This window comes from Dermacentor variabilis, chromosome 4 (genome assembly GCF_050947875.1).
Source record: "Dermacentor variabilis isolate Ectoservices chromosome 4, ASM5094787v1, whole genome shotgun sequence".
Classification (NCBI taxonomy): domain Eukaryota; kingdom Metazoa; phylum Arthropoda; class Arachnida; order Ixodida; family Ixodidae; genus Dermacentor; species Dermacentor variabilis.
The window spans coordinates 179,046,210-179,072,115 of NC_134571.1; the positions used below are offsets into that span (position 1 = coordinate 179,046,210).

Consider the following 25,906-nt stretch of genomic DNA (forward strand, 5'->3'; position numbering starts at 1 on the left):
ATTAAGAATATAATGCACTGTATACAGTTAAACCTCCATATAACGAAGCTGGTAAAGCCTGTAAATTGCTTCATTATATCGAAGTCTCGTTGTATTGAAATTCGTCCTTTTATGCAAATAAGTTCAGCCACTTACATATTTCTCACACAGATGGGGGCTGTAAAAATTTATGAATTATTAGGCAATCGAAAAAGCTAATTTCGATGATGGAATTTTTTTTTTGCAATTTAAGAGCCAGCGATCAAAGATAGGGTTTTATGCCGTGCCGACGGTATCTTCACATTGACAGTGCAATGTGAAGCTGATAGCGTCACCTTCACAATGCTGTCGCAGCCGAGAGTGTGACCTAGCCGCAGTGGGACACCATCGGCGGACTGCTCTCCACACAGCCCGACCAATACAGCATCAAATCCCGTCGTACACCGCAAATAAAGCATCCCCCGCCCCACGTGCAAGTGGCGAGAGGACAGCGTGCATCAGGCCACCATGCTCTAATCACGCTCGCACACTTATCCTCGCACTCGCAGTGCACAGCGGGCAAAGCGTGATAGGAGCTTACTGCACTTGGACTTTACATGAAACATCACTCAACGTCACTGACAAAGACTCGCTTAGAGTGTCTATACAATTACTACCAATTACTATCAATTACAGGCAAGTCTAACTAATGGAAAAGCTCTGACAAATCAGGAGTTCAAGAAATTGGTCAGCGAATTTACAGAAAACGATTTGCAGACACACTATGCTCACAGAAAACTTATTTGCAGTGAAAATAGTCCGTTAGTTTCTTCTGCATCTTCTTGGTGATTGACAAAGGCATTATGCAGCATTTGTATGCCCAGATATCTTGCATGGCTCAGGTAGGGTCCTGCTCAGGTAGAAAGCTCGCATACCGCCTTAAGGCGTCGATCGCATCAAGCACTTCATGGGTGCTGGGGATAAGGAGTTCCCCGAGGTCTTGAGTGTCAAGTTTCACTTTCATAGTGATCCATCTTCTGAATCCATTACGCCTAGCACATCCCACACAATGTACGCATCAGTAACCCCTTCGGTTGCGAGAATGCAAGTCAGCATGCAGGTAGTCATCCAGGTCAACATCCTCTGCAACGACGCCATCACTACGAATACGCTGCCAGTTTTCGTGGAGGGCTTCCTGGTGTTCTTGAAAGCCCTCAAGCGCGGGCAATGCACTTCCACCTTGTTCACTGCTGTTATTGTCCACAAGACGTGTTGCGGCAACCTCTGCGAAATCTGGCTTTTCTAAAACAATTCTCTATCGTCTGTCAAGATGTAGCCTTTTAAGATGCAGACAGCATTTCCAACACTTGGTAAAGGTCCACTTTGGTTGGGCGTTCGAACTGAAGGTCCAGAAGGAGCCTGTCAATCAAGTGCCTGCGGTATGCACATTTCACACTGTTAATGATTCCTTGGTTAAGCGCCTGTATGAGCGACGTGCAGTTTGGGGGAAGGAATTTCAATTCCACATGCACCAGCTAGATGTCCTCTATGCAGTGAGCGGTACAGTTATCCCAAAAGGAGGCATGCATGGTGGCCAGCGCTCCTTGCTTCCTCGTTGAATCTCTGCAGCCAGCCACGAAAGATCTCGCGCATCATCCACTCCTTGTTGGAATGTAGCATATCTCCGGCTGCTTCGCCTTCTGGGAAGGAAGCCGCTTCTCACTTCTTTCTATAAGCGGTATGCACTTGTCGCTGACGCACAGCACGATGCCAATTGGAGCTTGCAATGTTTGGCTCCGTTGCAGTGACCGCCTTTCAGGGATAAAGTCCGGCTCGGAAGCATTTGGCACAATAAACCTGTTACATCGGTGCCGTCAACATCTGTAAGCTCATAGTGCTCCAGAACTTGGAGCATTTCACTTTCGAACAAGGCAGCAGATTCTGGTGCATCGGCCAATGCAGACTCGCCGCTCACTACCTTCCCGACAATCGCGTGCCGAGCCTTAAATCTGTGCAGCCACCCACTACTCGCTTTGAAATTGTCGCAGCGAAGTATACACACGAAGTCTTTCACCTGTTGCTGAAGGACAGCCCTACTTAAAGGAACGTTCTGCACCTGCACAGACATGAACCACACGAAGACCACCTTGTCTACATCTTCGTATGTTGACACAAACGATTTCACTGTGAATTAGTATCTTTCTTCAGTGAGTTGAGGATCGCATCTTTTGATTTCAAAATTGTGAAGAGTGAGCTTTGTGGTATTCTGAAACGAATGAAGAGATTCTTTTCTACTCTCCGCTCTAGATCGCTCCCAAGATTACTACCTTGTCCTCAAGAGAGAGGATCTAGCACTTAGTACTAGTGCCACTGCTCATGTTTAACACATTTATTGCCACACGAGGCAAGGATAACTGGCCGCAACACCAAATTGGGCACCGACGCAACGTGCTCTCCGAGCACAAAAACTATACGCGGTGAAGAATGCACAATACCCTTCACTGATACGCGTGCCCCCTAGTGAGTCTGCTCGACACCTCACTTGCAAATTACTGTATAAACCGGAATACAAGTCGAGATCTTTTCTTAAAAACTTAGTGAAAGTCGCCCCTCGCCCTGTATACCGGCCATTAGCAGAATGTGAGTCGCAGTCTGGCAACCCGCAGCGTACCTGTTTGCGAACGGATAGCCAAAGCCGTATCGACATCCAAACAATGATTGCTTGCATTGTTTTTTTTCGTTCCCTGGCTGTTAGTCTTCGCATGCGCTGTTTTGACCTCGTGTGAAATTCCGCGTTAGAAATGAGTAGCGGCACGCGGAGGCAGTTTACAACGGCTTTCAAGAAGAAAGTTAGAGTTCGCTGAAGCGAACGGGAACATGGCCGCTCAGCGCACGTTCGGCGTTTCGGAGAAGAGGGTGCGGTATTGGCACGGACAGAAAGATAAGTTGTTCGCGTGCAAACCGAGCAAAATGTCTTTTCGCGGACGTCATGTGGTACATCCACAGCTTGAGGATGCACTTGTGGACTTTGTGCGGCACCTTCGTGCACGGTCACTACCCGTGATTGTGCATTCAATTCAATGCAAAGCTTTGGAGCTTGCGCATGAAGCCGAAGTATGCCGAGAAGAGTTCAGCGCACCGAAGTCATGGGTGCGTCGTTGTATGGCGCGCAAGGGATTTTCTCTCCACCGCCGCACATCTATATGCCAGAAGCTGCCAGAGGAGTTCGCCAATAAGCTCGTCAGCATCCAGCGGTATGTGATTCGGCTTCGAGAGGAGCACGATTACATGCTCGGACAAATTGCAAATGCCGATGAGACCCCTGTCTGGTTTGATATGCCTTTGGCTACCACGGTCAGCGAACGTGGCGCCAAAGAAGTGAAACTTCTGTTGACAGGAAGTGAGCACTCGCGCTTCACTGTCACGCTTGCGTGCACGGCAGATGGCAGAAAGTTGCCTCTTTTTGTCATTTTCAAAAGAAAAACCATGCCAAAGGGAGCCTTCAGGTGTTGTTGTGCGAGTGAATGAGAAAGGGTACATGGACGAGGCTATGATTGAATGGGTTCGCGTGGTGTGGAATCGCCGGCACGGTGCGCTGCTGCGTCATCTGAGCATGCTGGTTTGGGATGCGTTTCGCGGTCACCCGACAGAATCAGTAAAGCGCGCGCTCACGGAAGCTAGGACCGACCTCGTCATCATTCCTGGTGGAATGACATTTACCCTTCAGCCACTCGACGTCGTACTAAACAAACCCTTTAAGGGGGGATGAGGGTCTTGAAAACTTTTTTTTTATTTCTTAACATATCTTTCTGAAAATTAGCATGCAGATATATCTTTGAATGCTGATCCCAAATATATATTCAGCTTTTATGTATCTCATCTAGAAATGAAGATATTGCGAAATAATTTATCCCACATAGGTCTTTTCTTACGGGCAATTATGATAATTTCTTAATTAAAAAAACTAGTTTTAAAGAATAGCTGTCATATCCAAGGGCCCACTGCACATCCTAAAGCTAAAGAAATTTGCAAAAAGTCATCATATAGGTCATGAATGAATAACAAAGTAGGAAGAAAAAAACAATGCGGGAATAATTAGCTTACATCTGACTTAATTGCTAGTCTATTGGGTTTAATGAATAATGGAAAGCTTTAGGATGTAGCTGAGGTTTTACTGAAAAAAATGGTACCTAATTCAATAAAATCAGTTGATGCAAACATTATGAAAAGTTCTGTAAGGCAAAGGCGTTTGAACGAAAAAGCAAAGCTGAGAAAATTGCATTCAAAGTTTCGCTTACTCTGCCACTATTGTTTACCTATCACATGGAAAAATTTAATGCTTTAGCATGTAGCCCAGTCATTACTGAACACAATAACACCAAACTCACAGAAATCTGTTCGTGTAAAGATTGTGAAAACCTCTGTATTGCATTGGCACTTGACAACAAAAAAAGCTCAGAAAGTCACTTGCTATTTTCTATGAATCTGCCACACATTCACAAAAGTACTGGGCAGTAGTCCTGGGTTCTGTCAGGCTTGTGCTTCTTGGCCATCCTCTTCACCTTTTCAGCATTGGTGTGACTTTTATCAGACCTGCACAGCCTCTGTTTATCTTTTTCAAGGCTCTTACAAATGAGGCAGCTCCCAGGACTGTAACCAAGCTGTGCTGCAACAGCTCTGCTGGTTCTCTCACTGCTCTCTCTCACTGCACTTCGCGAGTTGGAGAGTGGCCATCCCACACTTGCTGCAGCTTGAGGACGCAAACAGCTCTTTTAGCACTGACAGAACAACGGTGATGTACTCTGTGCCGCGATCGTCGTCTTCACTTCCTGGCCGACGTTCATTAGCTCGAACTTGCGGGAAGTCGCGGACTTCTTCGCCAATGAAGTTTTAACGTTGTCTGCGTATTTTTCGCGCCCCGTACACTCCGCCTCCGTGAAAAACACCGTGTCAGCCGCGTCCGTCGGCACCGAAGCGGCGTGCGGAAACGCCGAAGTCGACGTTAGGCTTCGGTCAGCCGGCTCGGCCGCTTCCGACAACACGGAATCCGAAGCGACTTGCAGCGTCTCAAAAGTTGGCATTTTCGACGGGCTTAGTCCAGGCGCATCCACCGGCACTGCAGAGACTTGCGGTAAGGCCGAAGTTGACACCGATCGGCACTGTCCAGCCGCGTCCACCGACGAAGCTAGCGTCGACGGGTTTTGTTCAGCCGCGTCCTCCGGCAAAGCTGTTGTTGGCGAGCTCAGTCCAGCCGCATCCACCAAGGCCACAGCAGCTTGCGGCATCACCGAAGCTGTAGTTCTCGACGATGTAGCGCTCTTCTTATTCCATGCGCGTCTCTTTTTGCTGACTGCTTTTCACGTGCTTGCTTTCAAGCGCGCGTCTCGCGCCATCATGACACGCGGAACAAAGACACCAGGCACGCAAAAGCAAGAAATTCGTGGTTTAAAGAAGCGACTCAATAGCCAAAATATCTACAAGAACGATAAAGAAAAACGCAGAACGAAAAATACTAGGAAACAAAGAGGAGCGCGAAAAATGACGCGCGTGCAGGCGAAAGCAGACGACGTGAAGGAGTCGAACAACGCGGCCGCGGGGCCGCGGCAGGCGAAGCATGCGTCACGGCCAATCAGAGGGCTGCGCCTCGAGGAGGCGCCCGTTTCATCCAATCAGCGGCTGTCTCGCGACGATTTACCGCTTGAGAACGGGTGCCGATCGCTCCGCTGCACGAGGGTGTACAGCGTGCCGAGGGGTGCCAGAATGGAGAGCGGGAAAGCAGCTTTCAAACGAGACCAAGATGGTGCCGATCGGTTCGCGTCGCGCGGAGTTACGGCAGCTTGAAAATGAGGCAAACCTTCGCGCTTGGCGTTCAATTTCGGCTCACCGACGTTTCTAAATTGCCGTTTTTTTTATACTTCGAGTAGGAATTGAGCCATAATATTTTGTAGAGGCATAGTTGGGACATTAAAGACTTCAAAAACGCAATTTTCGAAAACTGCCATTTTTGACCATTTTTCGCGATTTCAAGACCCGCGTCCCCCCTTAAGGACAGAGTGCGACAGGAGTACAATGAGTGGATGGCCGGCGACCATCCGAAGACGCCGACGGGTCGCCTACAAAGGACTCCGCTTGCGACCGTCTGCAGCTGGGTGTTGTCGGCCTGGCGTTCTTTGTCAGATGCCATGGTGCACAAGGCTTTTAAGAAGTGCTGCATAAGCAACACGCTGGATGGAACTGAAAACGACGCACTGTGGGAGGCGGTGAGCGACAAAGAATCGTTTTCCGACAACGCTGATGAAAGTTCGGACTCAAGTCGCAGCTCCGGTGGTCCAGGGATGCAGCCGACATTGCAAATAAATGCGTTTCGGCAATATTTCCTTCTCTTCTATTTTTTTTATTTTCTTCCCTTCAAGGTAAGGGGGTCAACCTATATTCCCACTCAACCTATACAGTAGAACCCCGCTGCTACGTTCCTCACTGCTGCGTTTTCCCGGCTGCTACGTCGTTTTCATCTGGACCCGGCATAGCTTCCATAAGATCCAATGTATAAGGAACCCCGCTGTTACGTAGTAGCTGTGAAAACGTTCCCGCATGATGCGTCGCAACCCGAACCCGCCTGGGCTAAAGTAGGCAATGCGCTCCAACCGCCATTTTGGTTTTTGACAAGTTTTGACAGGGCTTGGCCGGGCTTGGCTATGGAACTAGCTGCAAGAAGCCGCACGCCAGTTCGAGAGGCCGCCAATAGATGGCCATATGTGAAAAATGCTCTCACCATCACTGTGATTACGGTCACCGCATGGTTTGTTGGACGGGTCGACTCACAGAGGAAGGAAACTCAGGAGAGGCCCTGACGTCACTCTTGGTGAAGCCATAGCTAAAGGGAAGCCGGAAGTTGGTGTTGCTCATGGCGTTGCTCCGCCTATCGGGCCAGCTCTCCTCTCTTGTTTACATTTCTCACGAAACCACGCCGCGCTGCGCGCAACCGGGCTGCTCGGACGCGCGCGCTCCGCAGCAATACTAAACAATCGTTAGCATGATTACGCCAAAGAAGGCAAAATTTCCTGCGGATATTCCTTTGTCCGTTGCCATTGCCGTGGCGCGGTGACGACGAGGAGCACGAGCCGCATGATGCCGGGGAGTTGCCAAATACTAGCTTTGGAGAAGCCATCGCGGCCCTGGACCTCCTCCACAGGTACGTCGCACCTCACAACGACGCTGACAGCAATGCGGCCTTCCAAGCTATTGAGAAACGTGCGGCGATTTCTAGTGAGCGAAAGAAACGGCAAGCCACCATTCTGGACTTCTTTAAGGTCTAAGCGCACTCTGTGGAAATAAATTGTCTATAGTTGAAGCTGCACTTTTTTCATTCATTTTCGGAGCTTTCCTCACGGTTGCGTTTTCCCGGCTGTTACGTTTTTTTTCCTCGGTCCAGTGAAAAACGTATGAACGGGGTTCCACTGTATACGGTTTATACGGTAGACATCCGAAATCAGGTGCCGCGTGCCGCGAGAATTCAGTAAGGATTTAAGAGGCCATGAGCAGCTGAATTCGCCGTTGCTGATAAAGACGCTTCCCCACTTCAGCGACAGCTGTGTTGCATGGCATACGATTTGAGCCACGCGAGCAGTATTAACCACATGTCAGTCAACCATTTGACCACCTGCGCCTGCGGCATTCTCCATTTCTTGCCTCGATAGTCCTTCGCAGCAGCAGGGAAATTTTGTTCTATTGAAATCACGTACAGTTAAACCAGGATGTAACCAACCTATATGGAACGAATTCCTGGATTTAACGAAGTTTTTGAATTCCCCAACGCTGCCCCCATTGAAGCCCATGTATTTTCGACCTTGATGTAACGAACTCCCAAAGGTGATCAGTCATTACTTTTTGCGCTTTTAAGGAAAATTCGGCTGAAGAAATGCTCTAGATTATTGAATATTAATACTGTAAGAAGCCAGCAGCTATGCGAACGCCAGGGATTGCCGCGACCGAGCAAATTTAGCGATGATGATGATGGCGGCAACAGGCGCCGCTCCGTGCCTAACGTAGCAGTCTTTTCAGGCTTTGCTTGTCTAGCGTGACACCAGGTGGCATTGGTATCAGCAGCTGATTTCTCTTGCAGAATTATTTTGTTTCGTATAGATTTGAGGGCAAGCATTCTTATTTTGTGATTTTCATTTGTTTCAACGGCTTAGACGCACTTATGTGTAAGAATTCACTTGAAAAGCAACGCTGATAGCCGGTTCTTTCATTGCCAGGGCGCGGGAAGGAAGAGGGGGAGGGACGATGACTAACGACACTCCATGACGAACGACATGCGTCACTTTTCTTTCTTTCTCTATGGATGCGTTGCATTTGCCATTTTGAGTTGTCCTGCGTTCTGCACGTGTGCGTGTGACAACTGTGCTTTGGTACTGGTTTGTCCGACTTGTTTTGGAGGTGCTAGGCCTGCCTGTCGGCGTGTAGTCATGCGTCTCCGCTTCTAACTGCGTCGTCGGTTGGTCGTGATGAGTTCTACTGTCAGAAAACGAAAAGTTCTGTCTTTTCAAGACAAACTCTCAATTTTAAATGCAGTCTCCGCGGGCGTGAAGAAGAAGGACGTTGCCACCCGTTTCAGCATTCCAGCGAGCACACTATCAACGATTTTGAGTGCGGAACACAGCATCAGAAACGCAGTGGAGTCGGGAACAAGCTCGAAGAAAAAAAAAGACTGAAGCTGTCCACATACACTGGTGTGGACAAGGCAGTGTTCACATGGTTTCTGGACACGCGAGCCAGAAATGTACCCATAAGTGGCGTGATCTTACAACAGAAGGAAAAGGATTTTGCGTGTATCTTGGGCCTTGATGATTTCAAGGCAAGCAACGAGTGGCTGCAGGGATTTAAGAGCAGGCACGGTGTCGTCGGAAGAGTAATCAGCGGCGAATCTGCCTCCGCAGACAGCGATGCTGCTGCTTCGTGGGTGGCTGACAAGCTGCCTGGAATCCCGAGTCGCTTCGAGGCGGCTGATGTCTACAATGCCGACGAGACAGCTCTATTTTATCAGATGCTTCCGGGCCGCACGCTAGCGTTAGAAGGTGATGAGTGCCGCGGCGGAAAGCAGAGCAAGCTCCGCATAACGATTCTGCTGTGTGCCAACCTCGACGGCACAGACAAGCGAGTCCCGCTAGTTGTCGGCAAAAGTGCCCGTCCCAGGTGTTTTAAGGGAACGGAGCATATGCCCGTGAAGTATGTGGCGAATTCCAAAGCGTGGATGACTCAGCCAATATTTTCTGAGTGGTTAAAGGAATTTAACCAGGACGTCAAGCGGCAAGGCCGTCAAGTTTGCCGACTGCTGGACAATTGCTCGGCGCACCATGTCGAAGGCCTGCAGCTGTCGAACATCGAACTGCATTACTTCCCGGCCAACTGCACGTCCCTAATACAGCCCCTGGACAAAGGGGTCATTAACAGTTTTAAATGCTGTTACCGGCGCCGACTAATCCTGAAGATACTTCTCGACATCCGTCTGGAACGGGAGATGAAGATCAACATTTATCAAACAGTAGAGATGCTTGCTGCCTCTTGGCAAGAGGTCAGGACAGAAGTTATCGCGAATTGCTTTTTAAGGGAGGATATGGGGATCAAAGCTAACTTTTTTATTTACCAGCCGATTTTGATGAAATTTTGCACAGATGTTAATAATATCACGTAAACAAAACTGAAAATATGGTGAAAATATGGCTGCAATATCTGAAGTACTTTTTTGTTTACAAAATTGGTCTGCTTTCATTTTTGCAAAATGCCTGCACACCTGTATATTGATGCTAGGAGTTCAAACAAACATTGATAGCACTCCTCTATGTATCCTCCACACAGTGACATTCCTGTAATTTTTTTTAGCCTAACAGAATTTTTTTATATTTTCATTCTTTTGCAGCTACTTCAGTTGCATGAAAATATCGACTGTGAAAACAAAAGATAACAAATTATCAAAGCAACTATTTTGAAAACAAAACATGTCACTGTGTGCAGTGGTGCACAATGAGTGTAACAAAACAAACGGTGTAAAAATATTCATAACGGTGGCTGAGATATTGGCTTTGCAAGCTGACCTTGGTGGTAGAAAAAAGTTTTGAGAAAAAGGTGTTCGAAGTTTTGGGCCATGTTTATTCGACTAGAAACCACCGGCCTTGTAGTTGCAGGTGTCAGGTACATCTCTTGGCTTCTTGAATCTTCTATGCTTTTCTTCATGGGCTTTCTGTGCCCTCTTTTTGCGCAAGGCATCTTTCTCGGCCGCTCGACGGAGTCCATGTCCTGCAGGTTTCACGCCAAGCGAGGTGCAAAACTCCGTGTAAGCTCGAAGGGTGCCACTGTTGAAGCGACACACTGCCTCACTTACGGCAGTCTCTACAGCAATCAGGGAAGCATTTTTATCCTTTGGCATTATTGACCAAATCACGGAGTGCAGGCTTTCTGCTGCGTTTTGAGTTTTTTTTCCTTTGCAACGTTCCAGCAACTGAGGCTCAGAGAGACGCTGGAAAACTGGCAACATGGCCTCAGCTACATACGGTTTCAACCTGTACTTGTGAGCAGGCTGCGGTTCCTGTTTTGCTTCTGCTGCTCGATGCCTACACCAACTTGTCGGGCCCACAGGACAGAGCTCGTGGTGCGGTTCTTCATCTGTAGAGGTGACGTGATGAAACGTTGCCATGACTGCTCTCTCCATGTCCTTCACATCCTCGCTCCCTCTCAAGGCCATTCTGTAGTAGCTGGTCAGCCTCTTTATGAGGTCTTGTGTCAGGCCCCCTCGGCCACCAAGTGGTTGGTCTCTACTGCTCTTAGTGACCAAAGTGCGCAAGTTTGTCCCCATCCTTTTTTCAACGTGATTTACACAGTCCTCTTTAGAGAACTGGATAAACCCGTAGGTTTGGTCCTCACAAAGCGCCAAGTACGTCCGGCTATCACCATCGCACACAATATTGGTGTAACGCAGATCATTCTTTGTCAAGGAGCGACGAAAGAGCTCAAGTGCCGCCTCCACCTCCATCCTGCCGGATTTCACGTCCGTGTTCTTCTGACATTGATGTGCCTGCCTCCACACATCATAGTCACTGTCACCTGGCTTTGGCCCCAACATGCACCCATGACAGTAGTTCGAGAGGACTACGAAGTCCAGCACCAAGCCACTGTAAAATTCAATCACAGCCCCTACACCAATGTGGCTACTATGACCCCGGGTCATCCACGTGCCATCATAAATGACTGTGATTTTCTTATGGAATGTTGGGTCCATTTCGGTGTAGACTTTTGACAGCTGCTACAGCATCAGTGCACGCGTTTGTTGCAGATTTGCTTGCAGCAGGCCTGAATTTCGCTTTCAGGTGCCCTTGAAATGTCTTCTGATGAAGCCCCCTGTACGAAACATTCATCACAGACCAAAAGTCTGTAAGGGCAGTGGCACCTTTCCCTATGCTTTTGATTGCTTGCATGGACCTCAGGTTCACCTCAAAGGATCGGCTTCCTTCTCTTGGTGACGACCCCTGTGTTTCCGAAGCACCGCATGCTGAGCAATGTAAAACCATCTTCACGGCAAGGCCAAGCCTGGTTCCCGGCACTACCGCTATCCCCGGCTGGAAGCACTGATGGCACCGTGTTTTGCTGAGAAGTGCATTCAGTGCGGCAACTTGCACAAGCAAAAACTCGCTTGAGTCCGTCGCCACCGAGCATGCTCCTCCAGCCGTCAACCCTATCTTCCGTTCTGTTGCCGGCACCGAAACAAGTGACGCGCGGACAGTGGCAGCGGTCATATTCAACTCCTCCGACAAGATGAATTGTGGCTCATGATGTGACTGTATGGTGCGGCCGTTGCTGATGCACGGTTCGTCCTCACGGCCGACAGACGCACGCGCTTGGACCGCACTTTCGTCGTCCATCTCGGTGACTGCGGTGGCACAATCGGGGTACGTCGCGGGGCATTCACAGGACGTCGAAGGCCCGAAAGCATCGGAAAAGGTCGTTATCAGTTCGGCATTGTCACCACTGGAACACAAGGCTGTAACAGCCCGCGAACTGCCCGGCAATGCGTCGACAGTCTCTCTTGCAAGCTCGTGCGCGGACGCATCTCCGCTAGGCCTACTTATCCTTCGGATGTTCGGTGGCTTGCGCTTGTGGCTGCCGAAGCGGTGCTTGGTAGCGAATTTCGTCGTCCACGTCCGCCCAGTCATGCTCGAAACCAGAAAATGAAATAAAAAACTCAAAACCGAATAAAGCGATGAAGCGGCAGCGTACCTCGAGCATCCAACGCGTATACAAAGGCAGCGGCCAGCGCGCGAAGAAACGGGAGAAGCAGACGCCGCAGCAGCTCGCTACCAGACTCTGCCAATGGGGCGCCTCATAGAACGCACGTGACGAAGCAAGCCAATCAGCGGCCGTGACAAGCAGCTCTACGACCTTCAGACTTTTTATTTTTTTGGGCTTGCTCTTCTCTCTATCAGGAAATGAAAGAGAGGAGTCAAAAGGCGAAGAAGCACTCTCTTCAACGGTACCAGCATGGCCGCGCTGCGTACTGCCGTTCCGGAGCTAGGGACGCTCGAAAACCGCGACTTTTCCACAGATTTTCACGAAATTTTCGCTGTATTGCCTTACGTACATATTTATTTATGGTACTTAGCAGTCGTTTTCAGCGGAAATACTATAGAAATATTATAGAAAATGAATATTATTATGAATATATGAATATAGAATGAAATATAGAATATAGAATATGAAAATGAATATAGAATATTATTATGAAAATATTATAGAAAAGGGGTCAAACATTCGAAATCTGCAACTTCCTAAAAAGTGATTTTTTGGTCGTTTTTCCCGAGTTGATCCCCGCGTCCCCCCTTAAAGGCCGGAATAGCCAAAAACACACGGGCTGGTGCCGAGAAGGAGGAAGACCTTTCTACTCCGTCTGATGTGGCCAAGCGTGGAACGAGCTATGTAATAACGGTGGTGTACGCGACGACGTTGAACTGACTGACTTTTTGTTTGCCGACAACGCCGCCATGGCTAGAGAAGAAATGTTTGATGCAGCAGTAGCTGAAAGCGTGCAAAATCCCGATGGCGGTGATGATGGTGCCTGTGAGGCAGATCCGTGTGACGTGCCTACTGCAAAGGAAGTGATGAACACAATGGACGTTATGCGCCGTTTCGTTGGCTCGCTCGACGATGAAGGAGCTCTACACGATTTAGCTTCTTTGGAGCCGCGTGTTGTGCCTTCACTCGTGCCGAAGAAGCAAGCGGAAATTACGCAGTTTTTTGGTGTAAAATAAATGCTTGAAGGGTGAGTTCACCTTCACGGATGTATTGAACTATTTGGTTTCGTTTCTGCATCATTCGTACGAGCCTTCACGCGAAACCTGCATGTAACGGAAACGTGCATGTAACGAAAAATTGCGAGCTTTTGTCAACTTCGTTATATCCAGGTTTAACTGTATAAAAACACTTATATTGAGGTTCGAAATACATGCCATTCTATGGACAAGAAGTAAAGTACTTCGTTATATCGAGAATCTTGTTCTGTTGAAGTTTGTTATATTGAACTGTATCTTGATTATTATGTGTCTAAGTTACTGATAGCTTGCTACATTCTTGTTAATGCTAGGAGACTCCAGAACATGCACACAACACCATATTTTCTTTCCCAAGTTTTGTAAGTAGTCGTACCCACTTATAACAATATTCAAGTGCCACAAAAATGTCATTGTTATAAGGGGGTGCATGAAAAAAATCAAAATAGGGGGATGGCAGAGCTGATACGAGAAAACTATAATGGTGGGGAGGCCAGTGCCCCTCCCCAACCACTTCCTCCATCTGGTTGCCGATTGTGTTCACTCGCTTAACTGCTTCCTGGGCGTTCCAATCATGTGTAACAAGCCGCAGCTGCCTGCATTAAAGAATGGCACTGCTATGACAACTGCAAAGAGGGGTCACGGGTGGCAAGCGATATGCGAGCTCCATCGAGGCATCGGTTTAGTGGCCTCAAAGGGGGCCCTTTAAAATTCGAGAAGGTTGCCGTGACAGCCCGTCAGCGTGAGAAATCCAGAAGAAACGCTGAGGTGAGATCGTCACAAGCATTTCGCCACATACTTCTCACTGGCTTGCACGAGAAAATGTCTGTCAGCCTTGCACGCTTCACGCGAAGCTTACCGACATCCTTCTTTTAGGCATCCAAATGCTCCACATAGTGCAGCGGAAGGTTCCTTGCAAAAACGAAGCCCCCGAGGGACTGAATCATCTGCCAGGCCTCCTATGAGGACAATGTTGAGGCATTGTGCCTTCAACTTAGTGCCTTCGCATACCTGGCGACTTTCTGGTATATTCTGTGGAGTTTGTGAACATGGACTTTGTCTACCATTCTGTGATTGTTGCGTCAAGTTTTATGAAAAAATCTGTTCCTGAAAAGTATCGCTCATTGGCCTCTGACTCTGATGCATTGTTGAGGCAAACTGACTGCTGGATATGGGAGCATTACACAACACGAAAGAAGGAAGAACAGATGGCTTCACAAGCGGAAGGAGCGTTGGCCATGAAAAATAAAGCTTCACACCAAGAGAAGCATGTGCCGGTCCCAGCATCAAACCTCTACTCAGTCCGTAAGTCTCCTCCCCATCTCAAAGGCAGCTGCACGATGAATCTTTCCAAAGAATTCACTGGGCAAGTGCTTTTGGCTACTCTACGACCCTCCGCTCTCCTTTCTTTGGACATTCCTTTCGGGAGCACCTCACTCATCACCGATTCAGAGGCTGTCCACCAGCTCCACTAAGTGCAAATTTCACTGTTGCAGGCACAGCAACGCCACAAGCAACACCCTGCATGGTGCCTTCAGTGACCACCATAACCCTGATGCTATCAGCATTCGAGATTTCACCGCAAGCAGCAGCAAGGGAGCCTTCCAATGTTCTGTGCTCATACCTTCTGCAGATGCATGGCCTACCAAGTTTTGCAGGAGCCAGCTCTGTCATCTGGTTTCTTCAGTTCAAGCATCACTTCTATGTCAACAACATGAGTGACCAACGCATACGCTATCTCCACACAAGTCACGAGCTGCTAGGGCGGCTTCTTCTGGAGCTCAGACTTCTACCAGGCCTAAGCATCTATGAGAACCTGCCGCAGGGAGTGATTTCGCACTACAGCATAACTGTCGCTCCACCTCGCTCACAACCTATGCTGCCGGTGCAGCCTGGTGCATCTTTCTTGGCTTGCGTGAACCCGTCACTACCAACGATGACAGAATCTGCTTTCCATACCTCCCTGAAAAGATCGCTGGAAAATTACACACCAAACGAGCAATGGCCGGAATGACCAGGCCATCTCGAGACCAAGGTCATGGTGGTCGTAGCAATAAGCCGCCCTGCACAAGTGTACCCGCACCTGTAATCGTGATGCAGCACGAATTAGCATGGGCAACATGGTAGAGCGCCACTCACAGTTCGCCACAGCCACTGTTGCATGTCATTCGACGACACCGTCCTCTGCTCTGTTCGCCTCAACAGCCTTAACTCTGCTTGCCGAGTTGCACCACACTGAGCCCGCAGACATCGAAAACACAAGGCGACGTCCTCAACGCACAAGACAACGCGCCTCATGTCCAGAAAATCTCAAGCTACGACCAACGGAGAGCTATCTGTGCCCTTCACGGCAACACGGGCTTCACCTGGACTTCTGGACGGACGCTACAAATTGTCACTCGCACATTATAGGCTTCCGGTGTCTTCTTTCTATATGCGCACCTTCGGCACATATTTCAATCGCACTTCGCACTAGGAGGGAGGCCCTGTAGCGACATGACTATTGCCTCCAGAGCCGGTGAAGATGGCTCAAGTGCATGTAGCGTGAGAATAAAACACACTGAAACACTTGACCTCCGAGACCCTGCAGCACCACGGCTGGCCGGTCTAAATAAACCATGACTATGGAGGCTACCTCTTCGCGCTGCCTGCCACAACACCAATCTGCAGCTAGGCCCAGTAGAATCAATGGCGTTGGCAGAATTTCCCAACAGATGGTTCCGGCCGTAACGTTCGTGCAAGCCGTTAGGGCAGTGCGCCATCGTATGCAATCTTCAGCCTGTCGTTCCACTGACGCTTCCATTTTTTTTTCGTAAGCTTGACCCATCTTTATGCGAACGTCACTTGACATGCCACAAGACGAATAGACGATGCATCAGCCGCATGAATGCAAGCGAAAGCAGACGAAGTCGACCCACACAAATCAGCAGCAACGGCGCATGCAAAAAAAAAAAAAAAAGAGGCCACTTTGGTCATGCCAGCCAATGCAAGGTGCAAGACTGAGGGCTCGCCTTGTGCGCGTGCACTCCACCCAATCAGAGGCCCGAAATCACCCTTTGGAAAAACGGCAATCTGTGAGCAGCACCATTTTCACCTGGCAGAAAATGCACACAAGGAACCCAGCTTCAAAACAAGCCCAAGATAGTGGCAGTCGGCTGGTGGTTGCGGCGTGCGTGGAAAGACTGAACAAATTTTGTCTGACGCAGGGCATTTCATGGATCCCGCAGCGTGTTGAAAGCAGATTTTTTCTTATCTACTGATCAAAATCCGTGTTAATAATCTGAGGGTAGGTGCTTGAAGGCAGAAACATTCCTAAAAAGAGTTTTTTCAGTCAATTTTTCGGTGACTTCTCATCATTTTAGAACCGGCGCCCCACCTTAACTTCACGAAGTTTAGCAATCCATTATTGACGTTGTCAAACTTGGTCTAACTAGCCACAGTCTCTGCGTATGTACGCCGCTACGTTGAAATGGCACCCTCAGTGCAATCAATGTGGTGCACAGCTGTAGGGAACTCCCATCGCACCACCACGATCTTCGAGGGTGTTGCAAGAAAGATCACTGCTAGACAACAGAGCGCATGTGGTCTGGGGTGGCAGAGTTCAATGTATCTATTTTATGTCCGACCGCGTTCGAAATAAAAATTTAGAATGCATGAGATTTTCTAGGTGACATAGAAAGTGTTCGATACACACAATAATTCGATATATCCGTGTTAAATATATCGAGGTTTGACTGTATGTGCATTGCAAATGTGCTGCGGCGGTGGCTGTTCCAGCATCCACATTCCTGGGTATTCATTTAAATGTGCAAGAGCTAATTCAGAAAGTGTTAGCAAGCGCACACACCTTGGACTCCGTCTTGGGCATGGGTGGCATGGGGAGCATCTCCTCCTCCTCCTCTTCTAGTGTCTTCGCCTGCGGCAACACCCTTGGCTTCATGTCGCTCGGCAACAGCTCATCTCTAGGGAGGAGGAAGAAAGTGGGTGAGCAATGCAAATAAACAAATGAGCTAAGTGAGAGTTCCATTTTCATGAGACGGCAACGCACACAGATAAGACACATCCCGAATGAGGCCACAGGACAACCGCTGGATTGCAACTTCTGCTTGCCATTTTTAAAATACTTCACTTGAACTGCCTTTTCAAGCGAAAACCTGTTTGCACCCTCCCTCTTATATGTAGCATAGATCAGTTACAGCGTAAGTCGCCAGAGTAGCGAATATCCACACTATAAGCGGCGCCACACTACATAACCAAAACGATAGGATTCAAAGGCTGTACATGTGGAAAATATCTAGACCAAGCAGCTGTTCATGTCTGATAACTGAAGCATGCGACCAGGAGTTTTGCATCTGTTTAAATTTACGAATGTTGAAATGTTAATGTCCAAGTACCTGCGGTCTTCACATGAAGCAGACAAATAGAATTTTTGAAAGATACAACACTCGTTGAAATTTCAGACGCCGTACAGTGTCTCGTACAAGTTCGCGGACTGATCAGCACACGCACAGTGTCGAAAACATTGCGACTGTGGACCAAGTTGCCACCATTTGAGTGTTGCCCGTACCCTCACCATGCGGCGTGAAACAGGTGCCTTTTGTTGTCACCTGGCAAATAATGGTCAAACAAAATTGCCACGTCAATTCAATCTGGACAGCTTGTCAATATGTGATGCAGTCGAGCTTAAGGAGTTTACTATCTGCAGCCACATTCAACCTGTTTCAGCATTTGTTTTTCAATTACGCAAGCCTAGAAATGCATTTCTGCAGTCCCCAATCATGTCCCAAAGTTTGCAGTAGCCACACCCTTAAAAAAAAAAAGAACACATTTCTGAAGGATGGGGGGGGGGGGGGCGCAGGTGCCTGGGTTTTATGAACGCCCAAAAAATGGCTTCGCAGACCCCCCCCATTCGAGAACCACTAGGTTACATTATATGTTGTCTAAGCTGTATTGCCCTGTACTGACCATAGCCTGTGTGTATAAAACCTTTACAGTGACTCCTCTCATTCCTAGGACCTCAATCGTCATCATGATCAGCCGGTTTTATGTCCACTGCAGGATGAAGGCCTCTCCCTTCGATCTCCAATTACCCGTCATGCGCCAACCGATTCCAACTAGCGCCCACAAATTTCCTAATTTCATCGCTCCATCTAGTCTTCTGTCAACCTCGATTGAGTCCCTTCTCTTGGTACTCATTCTATAACCCTAATGGTCCAACAGTTATCTAACCTGCACATTACATGACCTGCCCAGCTCCATTTTTTTCTCTTGATGTCAATTAGAATATCGTCTATACCCATTTGCTCTCTGATCCAAACCGGTCTCTTTCTGTCTTTTATCGTTATGCCTAGCAATCTTCGTTCCATCACTCTATGCGCGGTCCTGAACTTGTTTTCAAGCTTCCTTGTCAGTCTTCAAGTCTCTGCCCCATATGTCAGCACTGGTAAAATGCACTGATTGTACATCTTCCTTTTCAATGATAATGGTAAGCTTCCAGTCAGGAGCTGGCAATGCCTGCTGTATGCGATCCAACCCATTTTTATTCTGTGAATTTCCTTATGATCAGGGTTCCCTGCGACTGATTCCTAGGTCAAGTGTGGATGAATTGCGTTTCCACGACATTCAAGCTCGTCACACTGGCACAAACAAATTCAATAGTGCTGTTCACCATGCCTTTGCATGGTGAATAGTAGTGAACTTTGTTTTTTACCAAACTCTTTTCTGTAACCCCCTTGGGTCTTGAAAGCAAAATAATATCCTCGTTAATACGTACCTGCTTAATAAGTAATTCCAGTTTAAAAATAGTCACGATGAATCCACACCATGTCGCATTGAACTTAATGTACTGGCTGACTGCTTAAAGCCATCTTCACTTACCACATGCCAAACGGTTAGTGTGCTAGTAGTAGTACTTCATTTTTCTGTGCGTACAAGCCCAGAATCTGGGAACTTGCGTGCGCACAGACCATAGATAGTGAAATTGCAGCTCACAAACGTTTTCACTGACAACAGTTTCCACCGACAGTGATGTCAAAATATGGTGGTCATGACGTGTTTCCTGCTCTTATAGCTTCTGGTACTTTCATGCCGTTCGCAAAAACATTGAAGTGGGCGATGGCCCTTCCATCTCCGAAGCGGTAGGTGTGTTTATACCTTCATGAGGGCCTTTGCAAAGAAGTGGGGGCCCGCAGCTTTGCATAGTATGAGGATGCTGTCGTTGTTCCAGGCCCCTACAGGGGCAATAGCAAACTGTTCACGAACAAACGTTGTCTTCCATCAGTGTCCGAGTAAGAATTAAAATGCAGTTCTTTTCCCGCCGGTAAGTCTATAGCTGCTCATCTGCCACTGTTGGTTAACTAGTACATCGCTTAGTGTGTACCTGGTCCACATTCCCTGCCAACTACGTACTAACGAGGTTTTACTGTATGTGAAATAAATAAATTTAAATAATTTCTCACTCATTTACAAGGTACTATATTAACACACAATATCAAGGCAAGATTCTAGTAAGTGACCTAAATTCCACTCCTGAATGGTGGGAGCCTGTTCTGTCCAGCTCAAACCTACGAAACCTGTGTGGATGAAAGTTTTTGGCCCAAGAGATTCCAAAACACACAAGCAAAAGCAAACTACCCCCGTCCCTACACACACACACACGCACGCATGCACGCACGGGTGCCACTACTCACGCCTGGCTGTGCAATGATGCGTAGTAGTGCCGGCGTTCTGCCGGTGCCATCGCTTGGACATTAACAAACACAGGAGCTACAGACGGCCTCGGAATCTTATCCTCCAGGCTGGTTGAGCCACTGATCTCTGCAAGCAAGCAAGTAAACCTTGGGTCAGAGCCCAATTAAGCAAAAGCACACCGGACCTGGCACTTCGTTACACGAACAGTTATTCACTTCAATACGACACCAAAAGATAATATAATATGCTAAAAATACATCAGATATTTATTTCCACATACTGTTGGCCATAATGGTGTGGGTACAGCAAATTAGAACGCAAGATTGAAAACTTGTTATATGTGCTCTTCTCCTAGAACACCATGTATTTTGAACTTCAATATCATGAAATGTGTCTATACACGATTTCAACAGCATGTGAACACCAGTGAGATCTGCTTACCCAGAAGTTACTCAAGCTCACTAAGACACTTCCCTGTGGCCTGAAGAATCGCACCTAACCATCTCACGCAGTAGCGACCCCATTTCCTGTCACCTTACACTTTAGCTAGCATTAATTTACATTCCAGTGAATCGGCAGCTCGCATAATCTGGTGCAAGGTACTGGCTTTATCTCGTGTGAACACACTATTAAATGATAAACATGATGAGAAGTGAACATGACCACTGCATCCCATTCACTCAAAAGCAGAAACATTCTTTTAGACGTCCACATCTGCAGTGAACCTACCATTAGTAAACAAGAAGGAAAGGAGGCAAATACCTTCGTCCCAGTTCTCCTCTGTTGGCACATCCTCGGCAGCAGGCGGCAGGGCAACATTCCCCGTGGGCTTGTCCTTCTCTGAAGCTGCGAGTCACATGACACTTGCAGGAAGCGTATTCGCAAGCCAATAGTTCGACTATGTGAAAGCATAGTAGTTGAAAGGTAGACAACGTGCAAAACTTTCCTTCTCTCTGCAGCACATTTTCCTTCAGTACAGACCCTTAATACAACAAAGCTGTACATGCTGTGACAAACTTGGTTATCCAACCTACTTTAATCGAGCCTTGTGTTTGAACAGCGAAAATTCACACATTTTAACAACAACCCAAACACACAGTAGACAGCTGTTTTTTAAAAGCAGAGATGTTTGTCAATGTACAGATCTTTGCCTACGTGATGCTCTGCAAGGGAGGGGGAGAGAAAGGCATTAGGAGGAGGGCTGAAGAAAGAGAAAAAAACAAGGACTAGCAATAAACGTAACTGTGGAAGTAGTCAAACCCATTCTACTAGGCTGTAGAATGTGAAGGGCCATGTAAAGACAAATATGGAAACATTCTACCATGAACCTTCGACACTGAAGTGCACATTAGGTCCCTGGCAGTCTCCATCAATGCATCATCATGCACTCAATTTTTTGTTTACCTTCAATAAACTGGCTGCCTTTGAAAATTGCAGCTGTCATTTAGATCTAAATGTAGATGAGAGAAAAGTGCCAGCAACGAAATCAAGATGACAGATCGGACTGAAACATGCAAAGATGCCACAAATGAAATTGAGACACAGTATCAAGCTGCTGGATTGCATCGAGACAGTCAGCATTTAAAGGGGCCTTGAACCACATTTTGTCAGGATGTAGAAAGGCATTTGAAGTGAAAATAGGCTATTTCAGAAACACTTGGCCGCAAAAAGTACTGCAGTGCGTTCAGCAGAAGTGGAGTTATCGGCAATTATTAGCAGCCTCAACTGTGCTCCTGTTCCTCCTTCAATGCCTCGCACTGCAAAGGCTATGGCACAGTGGGACTCGCCGACAACAATCCGCCTTCCAAATGTAACCTTGGTGCGCAGTTGAAATTTCATTTTGAATGTTAGCATAGATACCACGACTTCAGACTTTGGTGCGTACGAGGTGCTAAACATAAGCCAAACGAGGTTGTTTTAAGCGGGCCGCAGTACACTTAGCCAGTGAATTTGTGGCGGCACCCTGAAGCAGCCATGGTGTCTACGCCATGCAGCAGACTGGAGCTTTATGTCGGCTATCGGCCAAATAGCACCTAACGGAATGATGAAATAGTGTGTTCGATGACGAAATAGTGCGTGTAGAAGACAGTGAGCACAGGGCCTTCTGCTGAAAAGAGTGTTTGAGAGAAAGGAGACTTCGCAATCCGCTTGCATACCTGCCAACCTGGCAAGATCAAAAATCGGGAGACTTTATTCGTGCCAACAGGGGGGGGGTTTGTTCAAACTTTCAGGCAGTGTTCAACGAGTCCTTTTGCAGGGACCTTGCAGTAGCAGACTTTGCTCACTTCAAAAATTTCTCAGAGTAGCTTTGCTCAAAACGTGGTCCAGACTGACAGCCCTTCCCTAGTAGCTGGTGTTGGAGGGTTGTGTTGCACATCGATGAGCAAAATTCAGTCCTACTTTTCGCGTCGTGCTAAAAATACTCACACTCTGCGTAGCTATGCAGTATCACGAGTAAATCCAGCATCACCTTAGCAACTCTGTGAAACATGCTTTCCATCAGTGTTTTTCATTTTTCCAGCCACAAACCACTATACATCCTACCTTTCTTCATTCAGGATGTCCTCTGGAAGATTGTACGCCTGTAGTGTGCCAAACTCAGCTTCGAGAGCATCTAAAGCATCTTCAGCAGGTTCATTGGAATCTCGGGGCAACAGCTGAGGGAAACTCTGAATGAAGAAACGAAGACTTGAGAGCGATGCCTGCGAAATATGTTTCAGGTTGGCCACCTCCGCATTCTTCAGAGTTGCGTTTCAAAGTTGCGTCCACATCCACAACACTTCGCCTCATCACATTTCGGAAATATTTTCCGTAGAAGTGGCCCAACGTGGTTGCTGACACTATGGGTTAGATTGTGTTCAGACAAGGAATCCAATAAACAGGCACTCCACACGTATGACAGTGTTGTCGCAGTTGTTCCGGAGAAAGTTCGCTATGTTGTCTTGCTGCTCAATGGTGCGAACATAGCTTTGATGCTTCGCCGTGGAAACATGCAGTTACAAGTTGCCTTTGCCACCGTGAGACACACTGATGTCGCATCCACACGTTGTACAAAATGCAAAATGCTCTCTTTTTCTTGATGTCGAAAAGCATGGAAATTCAGAAGTGTAAGATCGCAAAAACTTCTGCAAATACCTTTTCTTAGGCTTTGATAGCACCATGGCATCAAGCACGCGAGGATTCTAAATTTACGCGATGCAACGCACGCACACAGCCTAGCACCAGCAACAATGCATAATGCATGAAGGCATGCATGAAATGCAAGAGCTACATTGGCTCTGGCTTTGGTCAGCTTACTAGGCACCATAATCGGCTGCTTAGTCGTTGATACCGATGGTGCTAGTGCAGCCGTTGTTTGGTGATGCTGATGATTACAATGTGGCTGTAGATTCTGCAGGGCCGGTTTTGGTTTTGCAATAACCATTATTGCGCGAACAGAGACCACTTTTCGGAAGATTTAGGACAGTAATCGTACAATTGGAAAGTTCAGTAAAAAATCGGGAAGGTTGGCAGGTACGCGCTTGCGAGCTCCATGCACTGCATATGACAGCAAAACTTGGCTAAGATGTTCACAGAAACGTATGCTACCGGTGGAATATGTTATTTCACCAATCCCCAGAGGTGGTTCAGGGTCCCTTCGAGGTACCCCCATGTGGCTACTGTATAAATCGAAATATAAGTAGAGATATTTTCTTTTAAAAAAAAAAGCAGGATAAAGTATCGCGTACAGCAGTCAGCAGTGATTCCTCAGCAGGTCTGGCCATCTTGAGCTGAGGAGTGTTGTGCATACAATGCACACTCGAGAGCGTGTCTTCTAGGAATTACATCGCTACACATCACGGAAAGAGCTGAAATTTCAAAGTAAACGCCGTTTTCCCTTCTCCTCGCAGCCACCACACTCCAAGCGGGAGAATGACGTACACGTGGTAGTGCGCCTACGCACATGCGTTTGCTGTGATGTTGCTCATAGGGACAAGCGGCACTTCAGGAATTATTCAAGGCGACTTCTGTTATTTGTGTAATTTGTTGCTCCATAGACAAATTAAAGTTTAGAGAAATAATAAAACACAAACCGAATGCGTGCGTATTTCTTTTAATTGGTACTGTGGCAAGAGTCATGTAGTTCTATTTCGTATGCTTGTTCCCACGTCATAGTCGTGCGTGCAGAGGAAAACTGCCATTTGCTACCGTGTTCCAGTGCACGATCATGCTCTGTGTTCCACTTGCATCTGCCTCAGTGTGTGTAGCAGTGTCTTATACTGCTAGTCAGCTGTCCTCGTGCACAGCATGCAAAATCGCACGCTTTGCCTGAAATTATGGGTTAGCAGCACTTCAAACATTCTACCTCTGCTATTAAACCTGCCTATAATGAATCTCCATGCAATGAATTCCTCGATATTCCGAAGTTTCCCTATTCCCCGCCGTCACTCCGTAGAAACACATGTATTTGTGACCTCTATGCAACAAAGTGGCGGCGAGAGACACCCTAGAAATAACAAATTCCCCCCTCCAACTACCTAGTTATTTTACCCCAAATTTTGTTATTGTAGGGCGAGCAGCAGCCACATGCTTTAATTAGCCCAATCAAGTTGCCCCTTACGGAGCATTAAGTACAGTTTCTGTTACAATTTCAGATCTCCCTGCTAAGGAATGCCATCCGCCAAGACAATCAAAAATCAAAGTTTGGCCAGCCACTGTTCAGAAATAAACGAGATGAGAAATGTGAAGGCAAAGACTTGCGCGTTACCTGTGAGAAAGCGCTCTACTGTTGTGTTCAGAGGACATGTGTAGATGTGGTGCATCAGCTCACTGGCATGAACCACATGTTCAGCAGAGAATGGGCACTGCTTCATATCCTTGTCTAGGTGTGCCTGCGTAAGAGACAGAAATGGGCTCTGGTACTGCAGGCATAGAAGAGACCTAAGGCAAAACCGCGCAAGGATTTTGCTTTCCAAATATTCGCCTGCCCTCTTGCGATTCACTGGCCGCCACACTTCTGTCAGCAGACTTCAGCGCAGTGGGGCGGGAGCATGGCACCCAGAAAATCCGGAGACAGCAAGTGAACATTCACAAAGTAAGACACTTGCGTGATTTCTCGCCTGCTCATCAGCAAAAAGAGTTCACAACACTCGTTGAGCAAAAAAAAAAAAAAAACAAAGTTGAAGGTTTTTCAGCCACTGCCAAGGCCCTAAGAAAGCATCTTCAACGACTAAACAGGATGTTTGACAAGTTGAAAACGGATTAAACAGGAAATAATCTTCTCACCAAGTGCAATGAAAGAGCATGCATGAAAAGTTATTAGCGAGCAAAAGCCCACTAATTAACTCCACAACCATTATTGGGCACCATGAAGGTGCTAAGCAGGGACACAACCTTGTAACACTTTACAAAGCAAACCGTAACAAGATTGCACCCAATTGAACTGGTTTGACTTGCAGATTGTAAACAATCTGGTGGCCACATGAAAAAAAAAAAAAGTCAGTCACTCAGCTTAACGAAGATTGGTGACAGCGATAGCAAGTTTTACCCTCAAGCTCCTCAAACCATATGTGGAGACATTACGTTGGTATACCGCAATGCCCTGACAATGCCAGCATGATGAGCAGCCCTGCAGGTGGCATTGCATTAGTAATTTAGTACAGCATATTTCAGAATGCAAGGACTTGCAGCAGTGCTAGCTGTACATATACCTCAGATTCGACGGTGCATGCTGGAAACCATGCACTTTTTCTGGGGATTCATGTGTCAAAGCTACGATCCAATTACGAGGGCCACCATAGGGAAGGACTCCCGATTAATCTTGACCACCTGGGTTTCTTTAACGTACACCTACATTTATCATGAGGGACGTTGCAAAAGTAAGTTTGATCATTTACTTTCACACGGAAACATTACTGAAAAAAAAAAAAAACACCATGGCTTCATCAACTATACACCTCACA

At 47.4% G+C, this 25,906-nt stretch overlaps 1 protein-coding gene and 1 pseudogene across 4 annotated transcripts in view; both read right to left on the minus strand.

Moving 5' to 3' along the window:
• Positions 1–25,906, minus strand: part of LOC142579973 (uncharacterized) — a 56,455-nt gene that overhangs the window by 24,844 nt on the left and 5,705 nt on the right. For all 4 annotated transcript variants that reach the window (XM_075690667.1, XM_075690664.1, XM_075690665.1 and 1 more), the window contains exons 3-6: positions 24,712–24,835; positions 20,727–20,810; positions 19,964–20,090; positions 17,122–17,236 (exon numbers count right to left, since the gene is read on the minus strand). In XM_075690667.1, the coding sequence (XP_075546782.1) occupies positions 17,122–17,236; positions 19,964–20,090; positions 20,727–20,810; positions 24,712–24,835 (450 nt within the window). The remainder of the gene's footprint in view (positions 1–17,121; positions 17,237–19,963; positions 20,091–20,726; positions 20,811–24,711; positions 24,836–25,906) is intronic.
• LOC142578080 (uncharacterized) lies at positions 9,954–11,748 on the minus strand (annotated as a pseudogene).